Source organism: Heterodontus francisci, chromosome 4 (assembly GCF_036365525.1).
Source record: "Heterodontus francisci isolate sHetFra1 chromosome 4, sHetFra1.hap1, whole genome shotgun sequence".
Taxonomy (NCBI): Eukaryota; Metazoa; Chordata; class Chondrichthyes; order Heterodontiformes; family Heterodontidae; genus Heterodontus; species Heterodontus francisci.
In genome coordinates this window covers 4,010,769-4,028,052 of record NC_090374.1, presented here as the reverse complement: position 1 = coordinate 4,028,052, position 17,284 = coordinate 4,010,769, and the positions used below count along the sequence as shown (strand labels likewise).

The window sequence follows — 17,284 nt, the reverse complement described above, 5'->3', positions numbered from 1 at the left end:
GCATCACTGAGCAGGTTGTTGCTAAGCAAGTGCCACTTGATAGCACTGTTGATGACCCCTTCCATCACTTTACTGATGATTGAGAGTAGGCTAATGGGGCGGTAGTTGACCGGGTGGGACTTGTCCTGCTTTTTGTGTACAGGACATACCTGGGCAATTTTCCACATTGCAGGGTAGATGCCAGTGTTGTAGCTGCACTGGAACAGCTTGGCTCGGGGCGCGGCAAGTTCTGGAGCACAGGTCTTCAGTACTATTGCCGGAATATTGTCAGGGCTCATAGCTTTTGCAGTATCCAGTGCCTTCAGTCGTTTCTTGATATCACATGGAGTGAATCGAATTGGCTGAGGTTTGGCATCTGTGATGCTGAGGACTTCAGGAGGAGGCCAAGATGGATCATCAACTCAGCACTTCTGGCTGAAGATTGTTGCAAATGCTTCAGCCTTATCTTTCGCACTGATGTGCTGGGCTCCCCCATCATTGAGGATGGGGATATTTGTGGAGCCACCTCCTCCCAGTTAGTTGTTTAATTGTCCACCACCATTCACGGCTGGATGTGGCAGGACTGCAGAGCTTAGATCTGATCCGTTGGTTATGGGATCACTTAGCTCTGTCTATCGCATGCTGCTTACGCAGTTTGGCACGCAGCTAGTCCTGTGTTGTAGCTTCACCAGGTTGACACCTCATTTTGAGGTATGCCTGGTGCTGCTCCTGGCATGCCCTCCTGCACTCTTCATTGAACCAGGGTTGGTCTCCTGGCTTGATGGTAATGGTAGAGTGGGGGATATGCCGGGCCATGAGGTTACAGATTGTGATTGAGTACAATTCTGCTGCTGATGAGGCCCACAGCGCCTCATGGATGCCCAGTTTTGCGTTGCTAGATCTGTTCGAAATCTATCCCATTCAACACGGTGATAGTGCCACACAACACGATGGACGGTATCCTCAATGTGAAGGCGGGACTTCGTCTCCACAAGGACTGTGCGGTGGTCACTCCTACCAATACAGTCATGGACAGATGCATCCGCGGCAGGCAGATTGGTGAGAACGAGGTCGAGTATGTTCTTCCCTCGTGTTGGTTCCCCCACCACCTGTCGCAGACCCAGTCTAGCAGCTATGTCCTTTAGGACTCCGCCAGCTCGGTCAGTAGTGGTGCTACCGAGCCACTCATGGTGATGGACATTGAAGTCCCTCACCCAGAGTACATTTTGTGCCCTTGCCACCATCAGTGCTTCCTCCAAGTGGTGTTCAACATGGAGGAGTACTGAGTCATCAGCTGAGGGAGGGCGGTAGGTGGTAATCAGTAGGAGGTTACCTTGCCCATATTTAACCTGATGCCATGAGACTTTATGAGGTCCGGAGTCGATGTTGAGGACTCCCAGGGCAACTCCCTCCCTACTGTATACCACTGTGCCACCACCTCCGGTGGGTCTGTCCTGCCGCCGGGACAGGACATACCCGAGGATGGTGATGGTAGTGTCTGGGACATTGTCTGTAAGGTATGATTCCGTGAGTGTGAGTATGTCAGGCTGTTGCTTGACTCCTAACTTTGGCACAAGCCCCCAGATGTTAGTAAGGAGGACTTTGCAGGGTCGACAGGGCTGGGTTTGCCGTTGTCGTTTCCGGTGCCTAGGTCGATGCCGGGTGGTCTGTATGGTTTCATTCCTTTTTATAGACTTCGTAGCGGTTAGGTACAACTGAGTGGCTTGCTAGGCCATTTCAGAGGGCATGTAAGAGTTAACCACATTGCTGTGGATCTGGAGTCACATGTAGGCCAGACCAGGTAAGGACAGTAGATTTCCTTCCCTAAAGGACATTAGTGAACCAGATGGGTTTTTACAACAATCGACAATGGTTTCATGGCCATCATTAGACTAGCTTTTAATTCCAGATTTTTTTTATTAAGTTCAAATTCCACCTTCTGCTGTGGTGGGATTTGAACCCATGTCTCCAGATCAATACCCTGGGTCTCTGGGTTACTAGTCCAGTGATAATACCACTACGTCACCGCCTACCCTAGGTTACAGAGATAGGGAGGGTTGTAGAGGCTGGAGCAGGTTACAGAGATAGGGAATATTGTAGGTGATGGAGGAAGATACAGAGAGGGGAGTGTGTGGGGGAGGGTGTGGGGTAGGGAAGGGTGGGGGAGGAGGGGGAGTGGGGAAGGGAGGGTGGAGGCGGAGGGGAGGGGGGAGGGTGATGGGGAGGGGGAGGGTGAGGGGGGAGGGTGAGGGTGAGGGAGGGGGAGGGGGGGAGGTGTAGTTGGGAGTCAAGAATATACAGGAAGAAATGACTGTGTTACTGCAGATGATATCACAGAGGGAACAAAAAGATAAAGAAGTGGTGAAGAAAAACCCCTCACCTCCCCCTCCTTCCCCCGTCCCCCTGCATCCCCTCCTCATCACCCCCCATCATCTTTCCCCCTCATCCTGCCCTCACCTCCCCATCCCCGCCCTCACCTCCACATCCCCCAATCACCCCCACATCCATCATCACCCCCCTTCCCCCCATTCCCCCTCAAAACCCCCTCGTCCCCCCATCCCCCTCCTCCCCCTCCTCCCCCTCATCGCCCCCCCATTTCTCCCCTCATCCCCCCCTCCTCACCCCCATCATCCTCCTCCCTCATCAACGTCCCATCCCTCCCCTCATCTCGCCCTCACCCTCATCACCCCCCTCATCCACCCCTCATCTGCCCATCTCATTGCTCCCTCATGCCCCCGCTCACCTCCCTGTTCACCTCTCCCTCATCCCCTCTCATCCCCCCTTATCCCCCCGAACATCCCCTCCTCATCGGTCCCTCATGCCCCCCACATCCCTCCCACACCCCCCCTCATCCCCCAACATGTCTTCCCCGATACATCAATTATATCGCAGCACTATATCTCCCTTCCCCCCAACTACATTGTACCATTACATCTGCCAATCCCTGCACAAAACTATCCCGAGATCCCAAACCCAATTCTCCGTAGGGAGATGGTGTGTCAGGATACAGGGAACCCAGAAATCTGAGGTGACTGCTCTCAGATATTCCCACTGCTCTCTTGCTGCAGACAGGAATTAATTAAACTGTTCATCTCACAGGATCAAACCTCATATTTGGCCCAAGATTCCAAACCCTAAATATGCCTTGGAGCAGCTTTACATGAAACCAAACAAGGTGAGGCTTAATAATACAGGGTGGGAGTGTTTGATGGGGACAATGTAGACGGAGCTTTACTCATCCTGTTTTATTTTATGGGACTGTGGAGAGAGAGTTTTACGGTATATCTAAACCCGTTTTTAGTTTTAAGGTGGCCTTTATACTCCAGGCCCCTTTTATATATTTTTGTTCAGGTGGCTGTTATTCCTCAGGCCCCCTTTATATAGATTTTAAAATAACTTGATTAAAAACAGTCAAATAAAACAAAAACTCAAATTAAAATGCCATTCTCGGCGTTGACAATGCACTCCAGTCCCTGCGGTGCCCACCGGTCGCGGAAGGCCTCAAGCGTACCGGCGGACACCACATGCTCCTTCTCCAGGGACACCCGAGCGCGAACGTAACCGCGGAAGAGGGGCAGGCAATCGGGGAGGACCAACCCCCCGACGGCTCACAGCCTGGACCTGTGAATTGCCGCCTTGGCCAGGCCCAGGAGCAGACCGACGAGGAGATTCTCCTCCCGGCCCACACCCCTCCGCACCGGGTGCCCAAAGATCAGGAGCGTGGGACTGAAGTGCAGCCAGAACTTGAGGAGCAGCCCCTTCAGATACTCAAAGAGGGGCTGCAACCTCGCACACTCCATATATACATGGAACATGGACTCGTCCAGGCCGCAGAAATTACAGGCGGCCTGGGAGTCCGTGAACCTACTTAAAAATCTATCGCACAGGACTGCTCTGTGCAACACCCTCCACCCCAGGTGCCCGATGTAAAGGGGGAGGACACCCGCGTAGAGAGACCTCCATCAGGGTTTCTCCTCACCGTCAGATGGAAACGCGGACCACCAGGACGTGTCCGGTCGGCTGACGAGGGCGAGGAAGTGGAGAGTGTGCAGGAGCAGCCCGTACAGGAAACCCCTCCACACCGTTTGGAATGGCACAGAGGGCATTTCCGAGAGGCGGCTCGGGTTGTGTGGCACCAGCTCCCGAGGAGGGTTTAGGGGCCTGGATCCGATGAGCAGTTCCGGCCGAGCTGACCCCTGCTCCACACTCCTGAGCTCCCACGTCAACCTCAGTGAGGTGCATCCCGGGGGCTTCGGCGACTCCTCTGCCCGTCGGCCGGTCCCCAGAGTCGGCCGCCCGGACAGCCGAGGCACTCTCATCCGCCTGTGGGGGATCGCCCTGACTGGAGGTGACCATGTTCCAGACTCTGAATAGATCTCGGCAACTCCCTCAGAGAGGCGCTGCTAATAGTATCCGCCGGGAGCTGCGTGTCGTCTTGAAGGCAGTGACACTGGCGGAAAAAATACGTCGCCAGCGCACACCATCTGGGAGGACGCTCGACGTACAGGTATCTCTGCAGAGTCCGAAGGCAGAGAGTCGCAGCCTGGGTGCGGACGCACACCAGTGACTGGCCGCCCTCCTCAATCAGGAGACTCAGGACCGCGGCAGAGACCCAGTGTTTCCTCTTGCCCCAGAAGAAATCAACGTCTTTCTTCTGGAACGTGGTGGCGAATGCAGAGGGCGGGGCCAAAGCGACCAACCGGTACCACAGCATGGAGGCCACCAGTTGGTTTATGACCAGCGCTCGGCCCCTGTAGGAAAGCACTCGAAGCAGTCCTGTCCAGCGCCCCAGCCGAGCGGTGACTTTCGCCTCCAACTCCTGCCAGTTTGCCGGCCAGGCTTCCTCAGCGGGGCTAAGGTGGACTCCCAGATTGAGGAGGTGCGTGGTGCTCCACGTAAAAAGTGTCAACTCCTCCGGCAGGGAGTTCACCCGCCACTGACCAACCAGGAGTCCGGAACATTTCTCCCAATTGATCCTCGCGGAGGATGCGGCAGAAAAGGTCTGCTGGCAGTCGCACATCCTCCGCAAGTCAACGGGATCTGTGATTGCGAGGAGCACATCGTCGGCGTAAGCCGAGAGGACGACCCTCATGGCCGGCTCGCGCAGAGCCAATCCCGTCAACCTCCTGCGAAGCAGGCACAGGAAGGGCTCCACGCAGATGGTATACAATTGGCCGGACATGGGGCACCCCTGACGCACTCCTCTCCCAAATCGAAGGGGCGCCGTCAAGGACCCGTTAACTTTGACTAGACACTCTGCGGCGGCGTATAAAAGTCGGACCCGGGCCACGAAATGCGGCCCGAGTCCGAAAGCGCGCAGAGTCCCGAAAAGGTAATCGTGATCCACCCTGTCGAACGCCTTCTCCTGATCGAGGGAGAGAAAGGCGACCGACTGACCAGTCCTCTGGGAAAGATGGATCAGGTCCCGGACCAGGTGGATGTTGTCCTGGATGGACCGGCCTGGGACCATGTAGGACTGGTCGGGGTGGATCATGTGGGCCAGCACGGAGCCCAGGCAGGTAGACATAGCCCGGGCAAAGATCTTATAATCCGTGCTGAGGAGGGAGACCGGACGCCAGTTTTTAAGCAGGTGGAGATCGCCCCTCTTCGACAGCAGGACGATGAGTGCCCTGCGCCACGAGAGGGGCATCTCCCCGGTCGCCAGGCTTTCCCCCAGGACCCGCGCGTAATCGTCCCCCAGGACGTCCCAGAACGCCCTGAGGAACTCCTCGGTCAACCCATTCAGCCCTGGGGATTTGCCCCTCGAGAGCTGGTGGAGGGCGCCAGTCAGCTCCGCCAACGTGAGCGGAGCTTCCAATCCTTCGGCGCCCTCCGGGCTGACCTGCGGCAGGTCCTCCCACAAAACTCTGCGCGTGTCCTCGCTGGACGGATCTGGAGAGAACAACGCACAGGACTAGGTACGGACCAGGAGGCCCATTCCCTCCGGATCCGTGATGGAGGACCCGTCGTCGGCCAGCAGCTCGACGAGCTGCTTACGGACCCCCCGCCATTTTTCCAGCGAGTAGAAGAAATGTGAGGCGCAGTCCAATTCTTCCAGGATCTGGATCCGCGACCTCACGTACGCGCCTCGGGACCCTATGAGCTGCAGGTCCCTCAGCGCGCCCTTCTTCTCTTTGTACGCCTGCCACAGGGCCGGGTCCGCGACGGCATGACCGAGGCGGGATTCCAAGTCGAGCACCTCCCTCTCAGGGCGCCCGATCTCGGCTTCCCGCCTCTTGGTCGACCCCTTCGCGTACTCCTGACAGAAGACGTGGATGTGAGTCTTGTCCACATCCCACCATAGCCTCAAGGAGGGGAAGCCCCCCTGCTTCCTTCTCCAGTCGGCCCAGAATCGACAGAACGAGTCCCGAAATCGCTCGTCCTCCAGCAGCCGGTTGTTAAAGTGCCAGTATGCGGACCCCGCCCGCGTGCGGAGCGGAGTGAATTCCGCCCACACCAGGCGGTGGTCCGAGCACGGCACCAGCCGCATGGAGGCCGCCGAAACGCGGGAGACGTACGCCTGCGAAATGTAGAGGCGGTCGATTCGCGACCCCCCTCCTCCAGACCTCCACGTGAAGGCGCTGGAGTCGGGATGGAGATTCCGTCAGACGTCCACCAAGTTAAGGGAGCTGATCAGTCCCCTCAACTTCTCCACCAACGCTTGGCCGCGCTGGGGACCGGAGCGATCCCCCACCTCGAGGGTGCAGTTAAAATCCCCCCCAAGGATGATGCACTCGCCGCTATCGATGGAGCTCAAGAGAGCGGACACGTCTTCAAAGAAGCATGCTTGCAACGCGCCGGGCCGGGGCACGTACACGTTCACAAAGTGGAGCGGCACGCTACCCAGGCGAACGGCGAGGTGGAGCAAGCGGCCCGGCACTAGCTCCTTGACCCCCAAGATCTCTGGCTGAAAAGTCGGGGCCAACAACATAGCCAACCCACTAGAAATAGGGGTGAGGTGACTCATGTAGACCCCACCCTGCCACTCCAGGAGCCAGTTGGCTTTGTCTCCCGGAACAGTGTGGGTTTCCTGCAGAAAGCTCACCGCGTATCTCCCTTCCCTGAGGACTGAGAGATTGTGAAATCTGCGGTGAGCCCCTCTGCTGCCGTTGATGTTGAGGCTGGCTATGGTTATCTTCATGTCAAAGGTACTTAAAACCCGTCACCAACACCTCACTGTGAGGAGGGAGTGGAAGTGCACCTGGCCCTCCACTCCCCCAGCAACCCATTGAGGAACACATTAAAACGGCGCCTCTCAACCAGTTTCACGACCGCGCGCTTGCCCGCTATCTTAAGGGCGGCACGGACGGACTGTTTGATCAGCGCCAGATTCGACCAACGGTCGAGGGCCAGCTGAACTTTATTGCGGCAACCCCAGCAAACCGCGAGGAAATCCCGGAGTTCCGCCGTGGGGATGAGAGGAGATTCGGTGGGAGGCACGAGGGACTCCACCACCTCACTGGCGATGGAATCAAGGTCATCCTCCGTGCCCCCCACCGAATCACCATCCTCCTCCGGGTTGTCACCGCCAGCGGCCGACACATCCACCACACACTGTGGGGTGGACGTCCCGGCCGCGCCAGCTGGTCCCGCCTCCGTCACGATCCCACCCCCAGGATCGATGGCGGAGGAGTCCTCTCTGGGTTCTATTGTGAAACTGGAGCCTGTAGGCACCAGCGGTTCAGGACCCCCCTCCACCTCCATCCCCAGGCCAATGCGTGGTCCGGGGGGAGACAGAAGCTCCGGACTCCAGGAAACCAGCCGGAGCCGAGACTGGAGGCGGAGGGAGGAGGCCATCTCCCGCTCCGCCAGCACCCACAGGCCCAGCAGATGGGGCAGCATTCTCAGTTATAACTGGGTCGGGTGTCTCCTGGTTGGTGGTGGACTCCGGCTGGGAGGCCCGACCCTCTGGGGCCTCGCCCTCCCCTTCATTCAGGGCACCCGACCCAGTAGCAGTGGCAGAATGGGCGGAGTCCCCAGGCTCCCCCACCACAAGCAGGGCCCCACTTACTCCTTCAGGAGGGGCCTCAAGTACCGGGGACTTCCCCTCCCCTCCATCCTGAGGAATAGAGTGCTCCTGCCCGGACTTTGCAGCCTTGGTGGTGGCGGTAGGGGAAACCTGGGGACCCGAAACAGGAGACAGCTCCCCTCCAACAGATGGGCCCTGCACCTCAGGGCCCCTTGTTACCTCTGTGGAGGGGTGCCTTCTCCTCTTTTTCCCAGTTGTGTGCGGAGGCTCAGAGACCTCCATATCATCAGAGGCCTCCACCTCCACACTCTCCTTTTTTTTATTCACCCTGGGCCTGAGCCCAGCCCTGGGGCAAGTTGACTTCCCGAGATCGGGAGGCCGTGAAAACCACAGCCTCCGGTACCGACTGAATGGTATCTGGTGGTGGTGTAGGGGAGGTGGGAGGAGGTGCAGCGTTGAGCCGAGGGCCGCTGAGTTGGAGTCTTACGAACATGCCCCACCCCCTTACAGACATGGCACCGCACCCCGTCCAAGGTCCAGAAGACGCGGTAGGCCGTCCCCTGGAATTCTACATTAAAGTGGCCCTCTGTCACCTCCTCCCGCGCCAGCTGCATGAATAACTGGCGGCGGAAGGAGTACACGTGTCGGAGGCTGTTCTCCCGAAGACTGAGCGGGACTGGGGTGAGCCCCGTCTTTACCTCCCCCAGATGGTGCAGGTGGGGAAGGAGGAGCTCACCAGGGGTGAGGGGTGGGACATTGGATAGAATGAGCCTTTGCGCAGTGGCCTCCAGGGGGTCCACTGGCAGAAAGGTCCCGCCCACGGTGAGCCCCTTGCTCAGAGCCAGGGACACCGCCCGCTCGGTCTTCAGGAATAACACTGCCTTCCCGTACATTTTAGAGGCTGCAACAATGGCCGAAAGGCCGACAACCTCGGCCATTGCTTTCACGCATGCCTCTATAGTCATGTTCGGGTGGACGTTGCTCTTGACCCCATGCTTTGATGTTACTAAAGCAAACGGTGACGGGGCAACAGGTGCAGCTGCAGCAGCCGCAGCAGCATATGTACGGGAAGGCCCCGCCACCGGCGAGGGAGGGCTTGCCATGGGGTCTAAGAGCCACGTCCACCCCCAAGAAACAAAACAAATTTACACAATTTTTTAAAAAGCAAACTTTAAACAAGGTGGAGTGGGAGTAGAGGAGGATGGGGTAGGATGGTAAAGGAAAAGGGGAGGATAGGTGACTGAGGCGACTGAGTGGAGGAAGGGAGAGAAAGACTGAAAAGGATGTTTGATCCAACTGCCAGTTGGAGCACCTTTATAACAATTAGTCCAAAACTGTTTGTTGTCTTCCAGTTGGGGGAGGCTTCGTCGCCCGGGACGGCTGGAGCCGCCCGGTACTCTCCTCTTCTGATTTTAACAAGACAGTCTTCACCCGGGCAACTCCAGCTGTCCCGAGCAGGCAGTTGGGGTGGGGAGGGAGCTCCCTGTGTGCAAACACCAATACAAATACCGGGGCCCCTACTGGATTTGGCTGCCCCACCCCTGAGTCTTCAGGCCTCTTCTCCCTCCCCCAAACAGTTTAAACTTAAGAGTCTTTCAGGTGCCCTGACACCCACCTCTCCAGAAAAGTTGCAGCCTTCCTTGATGGTTTCCCTCCACTCTGTATTCACCTTTCTCCAGTCTCTCTCCCCAGTTGCTGCAGTCTCCACTCTCCACTCTGTATTCACCTTTCTCTCTCTCCAGTTGCTGCACTCTCCACTCTCCACTCTCCACTCTGCAGTTGCTGCAGCACAGGTGCAGCTGCTCCCCCTGATTGCTGGCAGGAAGTGCTCCAAATTGACCAGCCAATCCCCGTTTTTTTTTGTCGAGGGGGCCTTTATACCCCAGGCCCCCTTTATATATTTTTTATATGTCGAGGGGGCCTTTATTCCACAGGCCCCCTTTATATACACACTTATAATTTTAAAATAACTTTATTAAAACCAGATAAATAAACAAAAACTCAAATTAAAATGCCATTCTCGGCGTCGACGATGCACTCTCGTCCCTGCGGTACCCACCGGTCGCGGAAGGCCTCGAGCGTACCGGCGGACACCGCATGCTCCTTTTCCAGGGACACCCGGGCGCGAACGTAACCGCGGAAGAGGGGCAGGCAATCGGGGAGGACGGACCCCCCGACAGCCCGCAACCTGGACCTGTGAATTGCCACCTTGGCCAGGCCCAGGAGCAGACCGACGAGGAGATCCTCCTCCCGGCCCAAGCCCCTCCGCACCGGGTGCCCAAAGATCAGGAGCGTGGGACTGAAGTGCAGCCAGAATTTGAGGAGCAGCCCCTTCAGATACTCAAATAGGGGCTGCAAGCTCGCACACTCCGTATAAATGTGGAACACGGACTCGTCCAGGCCGCAGAAAGTACAGCTGGCCTGGGAGTCCGTGAACCTACTTAAAAGCCTATTGCACGGGACTGCTCTGTGCAGCACCCTCCACCCCAGGTCCCCGATGTAAAGGGGGAAGACTCCCGCGTAGAGAGACCTCCATCGGGGTTTCCCCTCGCCGCCAGATGGCAATGCGGACCGCCAGGGCGTGTCCGGCCGGCTGACGAGGGCGAGGAAGTGGAGAGTGTGCAGGAGCAGCCCGTACAGGAAACCCCTCCACGCCAATTGGAATGGCTAACCCTGTGCTGGACCTGTTCTGGGAGTGTTTGATGGGGACAGTGTAGAGGGAGCTTTACTCTGTATCTCACCCCCGTGCTGTACCTGTCCTGGGAGCGTTTGATGGGGAAAGTGTAGAGGGAGCTTTACTCTGTATCTAACTCCATGGTGTACCTGTCCTGGGGAGTGTTTGATGGGGACTGTGTAGAAGGAGCTTCATTCTGTCAGAGCTCGATGTCTTTAAGTATTGAGTTCTGTGCTCTGTGTTGCAGGCAGTTGAGGTGAGTTTTAACCCATACAGTTTTCTGGATGTGTTGGAGAGCAGAGTGGACACCATTCAGGTTAGAGGAGCCCAGTTGTGCCACTGTTACCCATCCCCAGTCAACGAGGCTGCCGTCTGCAACAGCGTTACCACCGAGAAGGAGCTGCTGATACTGGGTGATCCCTTTGAGGAGAAGGGAGCATGGAGCATCGGGACTAATACCCAGCACTGTGCTGAAGAGCCCCCTGAACCTTCTGCCCCTCCACTCTGCCTCTCCCCAGGGGTTCAGCCCCATGGCAGTGTAGAGACTTCCTGCCACTTGCTGGGTTCTCTGACTGGGGACAGTTCAGATGGTGGAGCTCCTTGTGTGAAGGAGAGCAATGGTGATCGGAGCACAGAGGGATCTGGTGCTGGAGGGGCCAGAGGTCGGAACCTGGGCTTGACTATTGCCGGCAGCCCTGTTGCTCCTCCTGATGAATCGTATATCACCATGTCAAACTTATATAAGATACAGTGACGGGGAGGGCCCAGCCCACAGGCAAACACCTCCGGAACCCACACTCCTAACACCGCCCAACTCCTGGGCCCACACTCACCGTATAACCAAACTCCTGGGCCCACACTCACCGTATAACCAAAATAAAAACAAGAACTGCTGGAACCACTCAGCAGGTCTGGCAGCATCTGTGGAAAGAGAAGCAGAGTTAATGTTTTGGGTCAGTGACCCTTCATCGGAACCGTATAACCAAAATCCTGGGCTCACACTCCCCATGTGCCAAACTCCTGGGCCCACACTCATCATATAACCAAAATCCTGGGCCCACACTCACCGTATAACCAAAATCCTGGGCACACACTCCCCATGTGCCCAACTCCTGGGCCCACACTCACCGTGTAGCCAAAACCCCAGCCCCCAACTCACCGTGCAGCTGAAATCACAGGCCCATACTCACCGTGCAGCCAGAACCCCGGCCCACACTCCCCTCCAGCCCAACACCCAGTCATACACACCCAGAGCACACATTCCCCGTGCTTTTCTGAGGGAGCGCTGCACTGTCGGAGAGTCAGTATTGAGGGAGCGCCACACTGTCGGAGGGTCAGTACTGAGGGAGCGCAGCACTGTCGGAGGGTCAGTACTGAGGGAGCGCAGCACTGTCGGAGGGTCAGTACTGAGGGAGCGCAGCACTGTCGGAGGGTCAGTACTGAGGGAGCGCAGCACTGTCGGAGGGTCAGTACTGAGGGAGCGCCACACTGTCGGAGGGTCAGTACTGAGGGAGCTCCGCACTGTCGGAGGGTCAGTACTGAGGGAGCGCAGCACTGTCGGAGGGTCAGTACTGAGGGAGCGCCGCACTGTCGGAGGGTCAGTACTGAGGGAGCTCCGCACTGTCGGAGGGTCAGTACTGAGGGAGTGCTGCATTGTCAGAGGGTCAGTACTGAGGGAGCTCCGCACTGTCGGAGGGTCAGTACTGAGGGAGCGCAGCACTGTCGGAGGGTCAGTACTGAGGGAGTGCTGCATTGTCGGAGGGTCAGTACTGAGGGAGCTCCGCACTGTCGGAGGGTCAGTACTGAGGGAGCTCCGCACTGTCGGAGGGTCAGTACTGAGGGAGCGCAGCACTGTCGGAGGGTCAGTACTGAGGGAGCGCAGCACTGTCGGAGGGTCAGTACTGAGGGAGCGCCACACTGTCGGAGGGTCAGTACTGAGGGAGCTCCGCACTGTCGGAGGGTCAGTACTGAGGGAGCGCAGCCCTGTCGGAGGGTCAGTACTGAGGGAGCGCCGCACTGTCGGAGGGTCAGTACTGAGGGAGCTCCGCACTGTCGGAGGGTCAGTACTGAGGGAGCGCCGCACTGTCGGAGGGTCAGTACTGAGGGAGCTCCGCACTGTCGGAGGGTCAGTACTGAGGGAGCGCAGCACTGTCGGAGGGTCAGTACTGAGGGAGTGCTGCATTGTCAGAGGGTCAGTACTGAGGGAGCGCCGCACTGTCGGAGGGTCAGTACTGAGGGAGCTCCGCACTGTCGGAGGGTCAGTACTGAGGGAGCGCAGCACTGTCGGAGGGTCAGTACTGAGGGAGTGCTGCATTGTCAGAGGGTCAGTACTGAGGGAGTGCTGCACTGTCTTCTTTCAGCTAGCCAATTTCTGATCCAAAGCTCTAAATCACCTTCAACCCCATACTTCCGTATTTTCTGCAATAGCCTACCGTGGGGAACCTTATCAAACGCCTTACTGAAATCCATATACACCACATCCACTGCTTTACCCTCATCCACCTGTTTGGTCACCTTCTCGAAAAACTCAATAAGGTTTGTGAGGCACGACCAACCCTTCACAAAACCGTGCTGACTATCGCTAATGAACTTATTCTTTTCTAGATGATTATAAATCCTGTCTCTTATAACCTTTTCCAACATTTTACCCACAACCGAAGTAAGGCTCACAGGTCTATAATTACCAGGGCTGTCTCTACTCCCCTTCTTGAACAAGGGGACAACATTTGCTATCCTCCAGTCTTCCGGCACTATTCCTGTCGACAATGACGACATAAAGATCAAGGACAAAGGCTCTGCAATCTCCTCCCTAGCTTCCCAGAGAATCCTAGGATAAATCCCATCTGCCCCAGGGGACTTATCTATTTTCACACTTTCCAAAATTGATAACACCTCCTCCTTGTGAACCTCAATCCCATCTAGCCTAGTAGTCTGTATCTCAGTATTCTCCTCGACAACATTTTCTTTCTCTACTGTAAATACTGACGCAAAATATTCATTTAACGCTTCCCCTACCTCCTCTGATTCCACACACAACTTCCCACTACTATCCTTGATTGGCCCTAATCTAACTCTAGTCATTCTTTTATTCCTGATATATCTATAGAAAGCCTTAGGGTTTTCCCTGATCCTATCCGCCAATGACTTCTCGTGTCCTCTCCTTGCTCTTCTTAGCCCTCCCTTTAGATCATTCCTGGCTAGCTTGTAGCTCTCAAGCTATGCCTCTATTAATAAAACCCAGGATACTGTATGCTTTATTAACTGCTCTCTCAACCAGTCCTGCCACCTTCAATGACTTATGCACATATTCACCCAGGTCCCTCTGTTCCTGCACCCCTTTAGAATTGTACCCTTTATTCTATATTGTCTCTCCATGTTCTTCTTGCCAAAATGAATCACTTCACATTTCTCTGCATTGAACTTCATCTGCCACCTGTCTGTCCATTCCACCAACTTGTCTATGTCCTTTTGAAGTTCTACACTATCCTCCTCACAGTTCACAATGCTTCCAAGTTTCATACCATCTGCAAACTTTGAAATTGTGCCCTGTACACCAAGGTCTAGGTTATTAATATATATCAGGAAAAGCAAGGGTCCTAACACTGATCCCTGGGGAACTCCACTACAAACCTTCCTCCAGCCCGAAAACATCCATTAACCACTACTCTTTGTTTCGTGTCACTCAGCCAATTCCGTATGCATGTTGCTACATTTCCTTTTTATTCCATGAGCTACAAGTTTGCTCACAAGTCTGTTGTGGCACTGTATCAAACGCCTTTTGAAATTCCATGTGCACCACATCAACATCAATATCACTGTCCTTATCAACCCTCTCTGTTACCTCCTCAAAAAACTCCAGCAAGTTAGTTAAACATGATTTTCTCTTAAGAAATCCTTGCTGGCTTTCTAATTAACCTGCATTTATCCATGTGACCATTAACTTTGTCTCGAATTATTCTTTCCAGAAGTTTCCCCACCACCGAAGTTAAACTGACTGGCCTTTAGTTGCTGGGCTATTCTTTGCACCCTTTTTTGAACGTTTGCAATTCTCCAGTCCTCTGGCACCACCCCCGAGTCTAAGGAAGATTGACAAATTATGGCCAGTGCCTCTGTGATTTCCACTCTCACTTCCCTCAGTTTCCTTGGACGCATCTCATCCGGCCCTGGTGTTTTATCCACTTTAAGTACAGACAGCCTATCTAATACTTCTTCTTTATCAATTTTAACCCCTCCTTGTGTCTGAATTACCTCCTCTTTCAACATTGCCTGGGTTGCATCGTCTTCCTTGATAAAGACAGATGCAAAGTATTCATTTAATACCTCAGCTATGTCCTCTGCCTCCATGTGTAAATCCCTTTCTGGTCTCTAATCAGCCCCACTCCTCCTTTTATCACCCTTTTACTATTTATGTGTCTATCGAACACTCTGGGATTTCCTTTCATGTTAGCTGCTATATTAGCTGCTATGTTTGTTACATTACAACACTATACTTCAAAACGAATCTGCTGGCTACACACAGGCCACTTCCGAATTAACAGCAGCTGCTGAAGCTTTGAGGATAGCTCACAGTGAGCTGCTGCATCGAGGATCACTGAGCTCAAAAACATTACCTCAGAGCAGATCTTCCACCCCGACCCTCACCCACACCTCACCCACACCTCACCCCAACCCTCACCCACACCTCACCCACACCTCACCCCGACCCTCACCCACACCTCACCCCGACCCTCACCCACACCTCACCCCGACCCTCACCCACACCTCACCCCAACCCTCACCCACACCTCACCCCGACCCTCACCCACACCTCACCCCGACCCTCACCCACACCTCACCCACACCTCACCCCAACCCTCACCCACACCTCACCCCAACCCTCACCCACACCTCACCCCGACCCTCACCCACACCTCACCCACACCTCACCCCAACCCTCACCCACACCTCACCCCGACCCTCACCCACACCTCACCCCGACCCTCACCCCGATCCTCACCCACACCTCACCCCGACCCTCACCCACACCTCACCCCAACCCTCACCCACACCTCACCCACACCTCACCCCAACCCTCACCCACACCTCACCCCGACCCTCACCCACACCTCACCCACACCTCACCCCGACCCTCACCCCGATCCTCACCCACACCTCACCCACACCTCACCCCGACCCTCACCCACACCTCACCCCGACCCTCACCCCGATCCTCACCCACACCTCACCCCGACCCTCACCCACACCTCACCCACACCTCACCCCAACCCTCACCCACACCTCACCCCGACCCTCACCCACACCTCACCCCGACCCTCACCCCGATCCTCACCCACACCTCACCCCGACCCTCACCCACACCTCACCCCAACCCTCACCCACACCTCACCCACACCTCACCCCAACCCTCACCCACACCTCACCCACACCTCACCCCGACCCTCACCCACACCTCACCCACACCTCACCCCAACCCTCACCCACACCTCACCCCAACCCTCACCCACACCTCACCCCGACCCTCACCCACACCTCACCCACACCTCACCCCGACCCTCACCCCGATCCTCACCCACACCTCACCCCGACCCTCACCCCGATCCTCACCCACACCTCACCCCGATCCTCACCCGCACCTCACCCCGACCCTCACCCCGACCCTCACCCCGATCCTCACCCACACCTCACCCCGATCCTCACCCACACCTCACCCACACCTCACCCCGACCCTCACCCGCACCTCACCCCAACCCTCACCCACACCTCACCCCGACCCTCACCCACACCTCACCCCGACCCTCACCCCGACCCTCACCCCGATCCTCACCCACACCTCACCCCGATCCTCACCCACACCTCACCCACACCTCACCCCGACCCTCACCCACACCTCACCCAGACCCTCACCCACACCTCACCCACACCTCACCCCGATCCTCACCCACACCTCACCCCGACCCTCACCCACACCTCACCCCGACCCTCACCCCGATCCTCACCCACACCTCACCCCGACCCTCACCCCAACCCTCACCCACACCTCACCCCGACCCTCAACCACACCTCACCCCAACCCTCACCCACACCTCACCCCGACCCTCACCCACACCTCACCCCGACCCTCAACCCGATCCTCACCCACACCTCACCCCAACCCTCACCCACACCTCACCCCAACCCTCACCCACACCTCACCCCGACCCTCAACCACACCTCACCCCAACCCTCACCCACACCTCACCCCGACCCTCACCCACACCTCACCCCGACCCTCACCCCGATCCTCACCCACACCTCACCCCGACCCTCACCCACACCTCACCCCGACCCTCACCCACACCTCACCCACACCTCACCCCGACCCTCACCCCGATCCTCACCCACACCTCACCCACACCTCACCCCGACCCTCACCCACACCTCACCCACACCTCACCCCAACCCTCACCCACATCTCACCCCGACCCTCACCCACACCTCACCCACACCTCACCCCAACCCTCACCCACACCTCACCCCGACCCTCACCCACACCTCACCCCGACCCTCACCCACACCTCACCCCGACCCTCACCCCGATCCTCACCCCGATCCTCACCCACACCTCACCCCAACCCTCACCCACATCTCACCCCGACCCTCACCCACACCTCACCCCGACCCTC

At 56.8% G+C, this 17,284-nt stretch overlaps 1 protein-coding gene across 1 annotated transcript in view; it reads left to right on the top strand.

Moving 5' to 3' along the window:
* Positions 1 to 12,196, top strand: part of il7r (interleukin 7 receptor) — a 141,214-nt gene extending 129,018 nt beyond the window's left edge. The window contains exons 7-8 of the mRNA XM_068029093.1: positions 3,079 to 3,154; positions 10,870 to 12,196. Of these exons, the coding sequence (XP_067885194.1) occupies positions 3,079 to 3,154; positions 10,870 to 11,376 (583 nt within the window). The 3' untranslated portion in view covers positions 11,377 to 12,196. The remainder of the gene's footprint in view (positions 1 to 3,078; positions 3,155 to 10,869) is intronic.
* Positions 12,197 to 17,284: the final 5,088 nt, after the last annotated feature.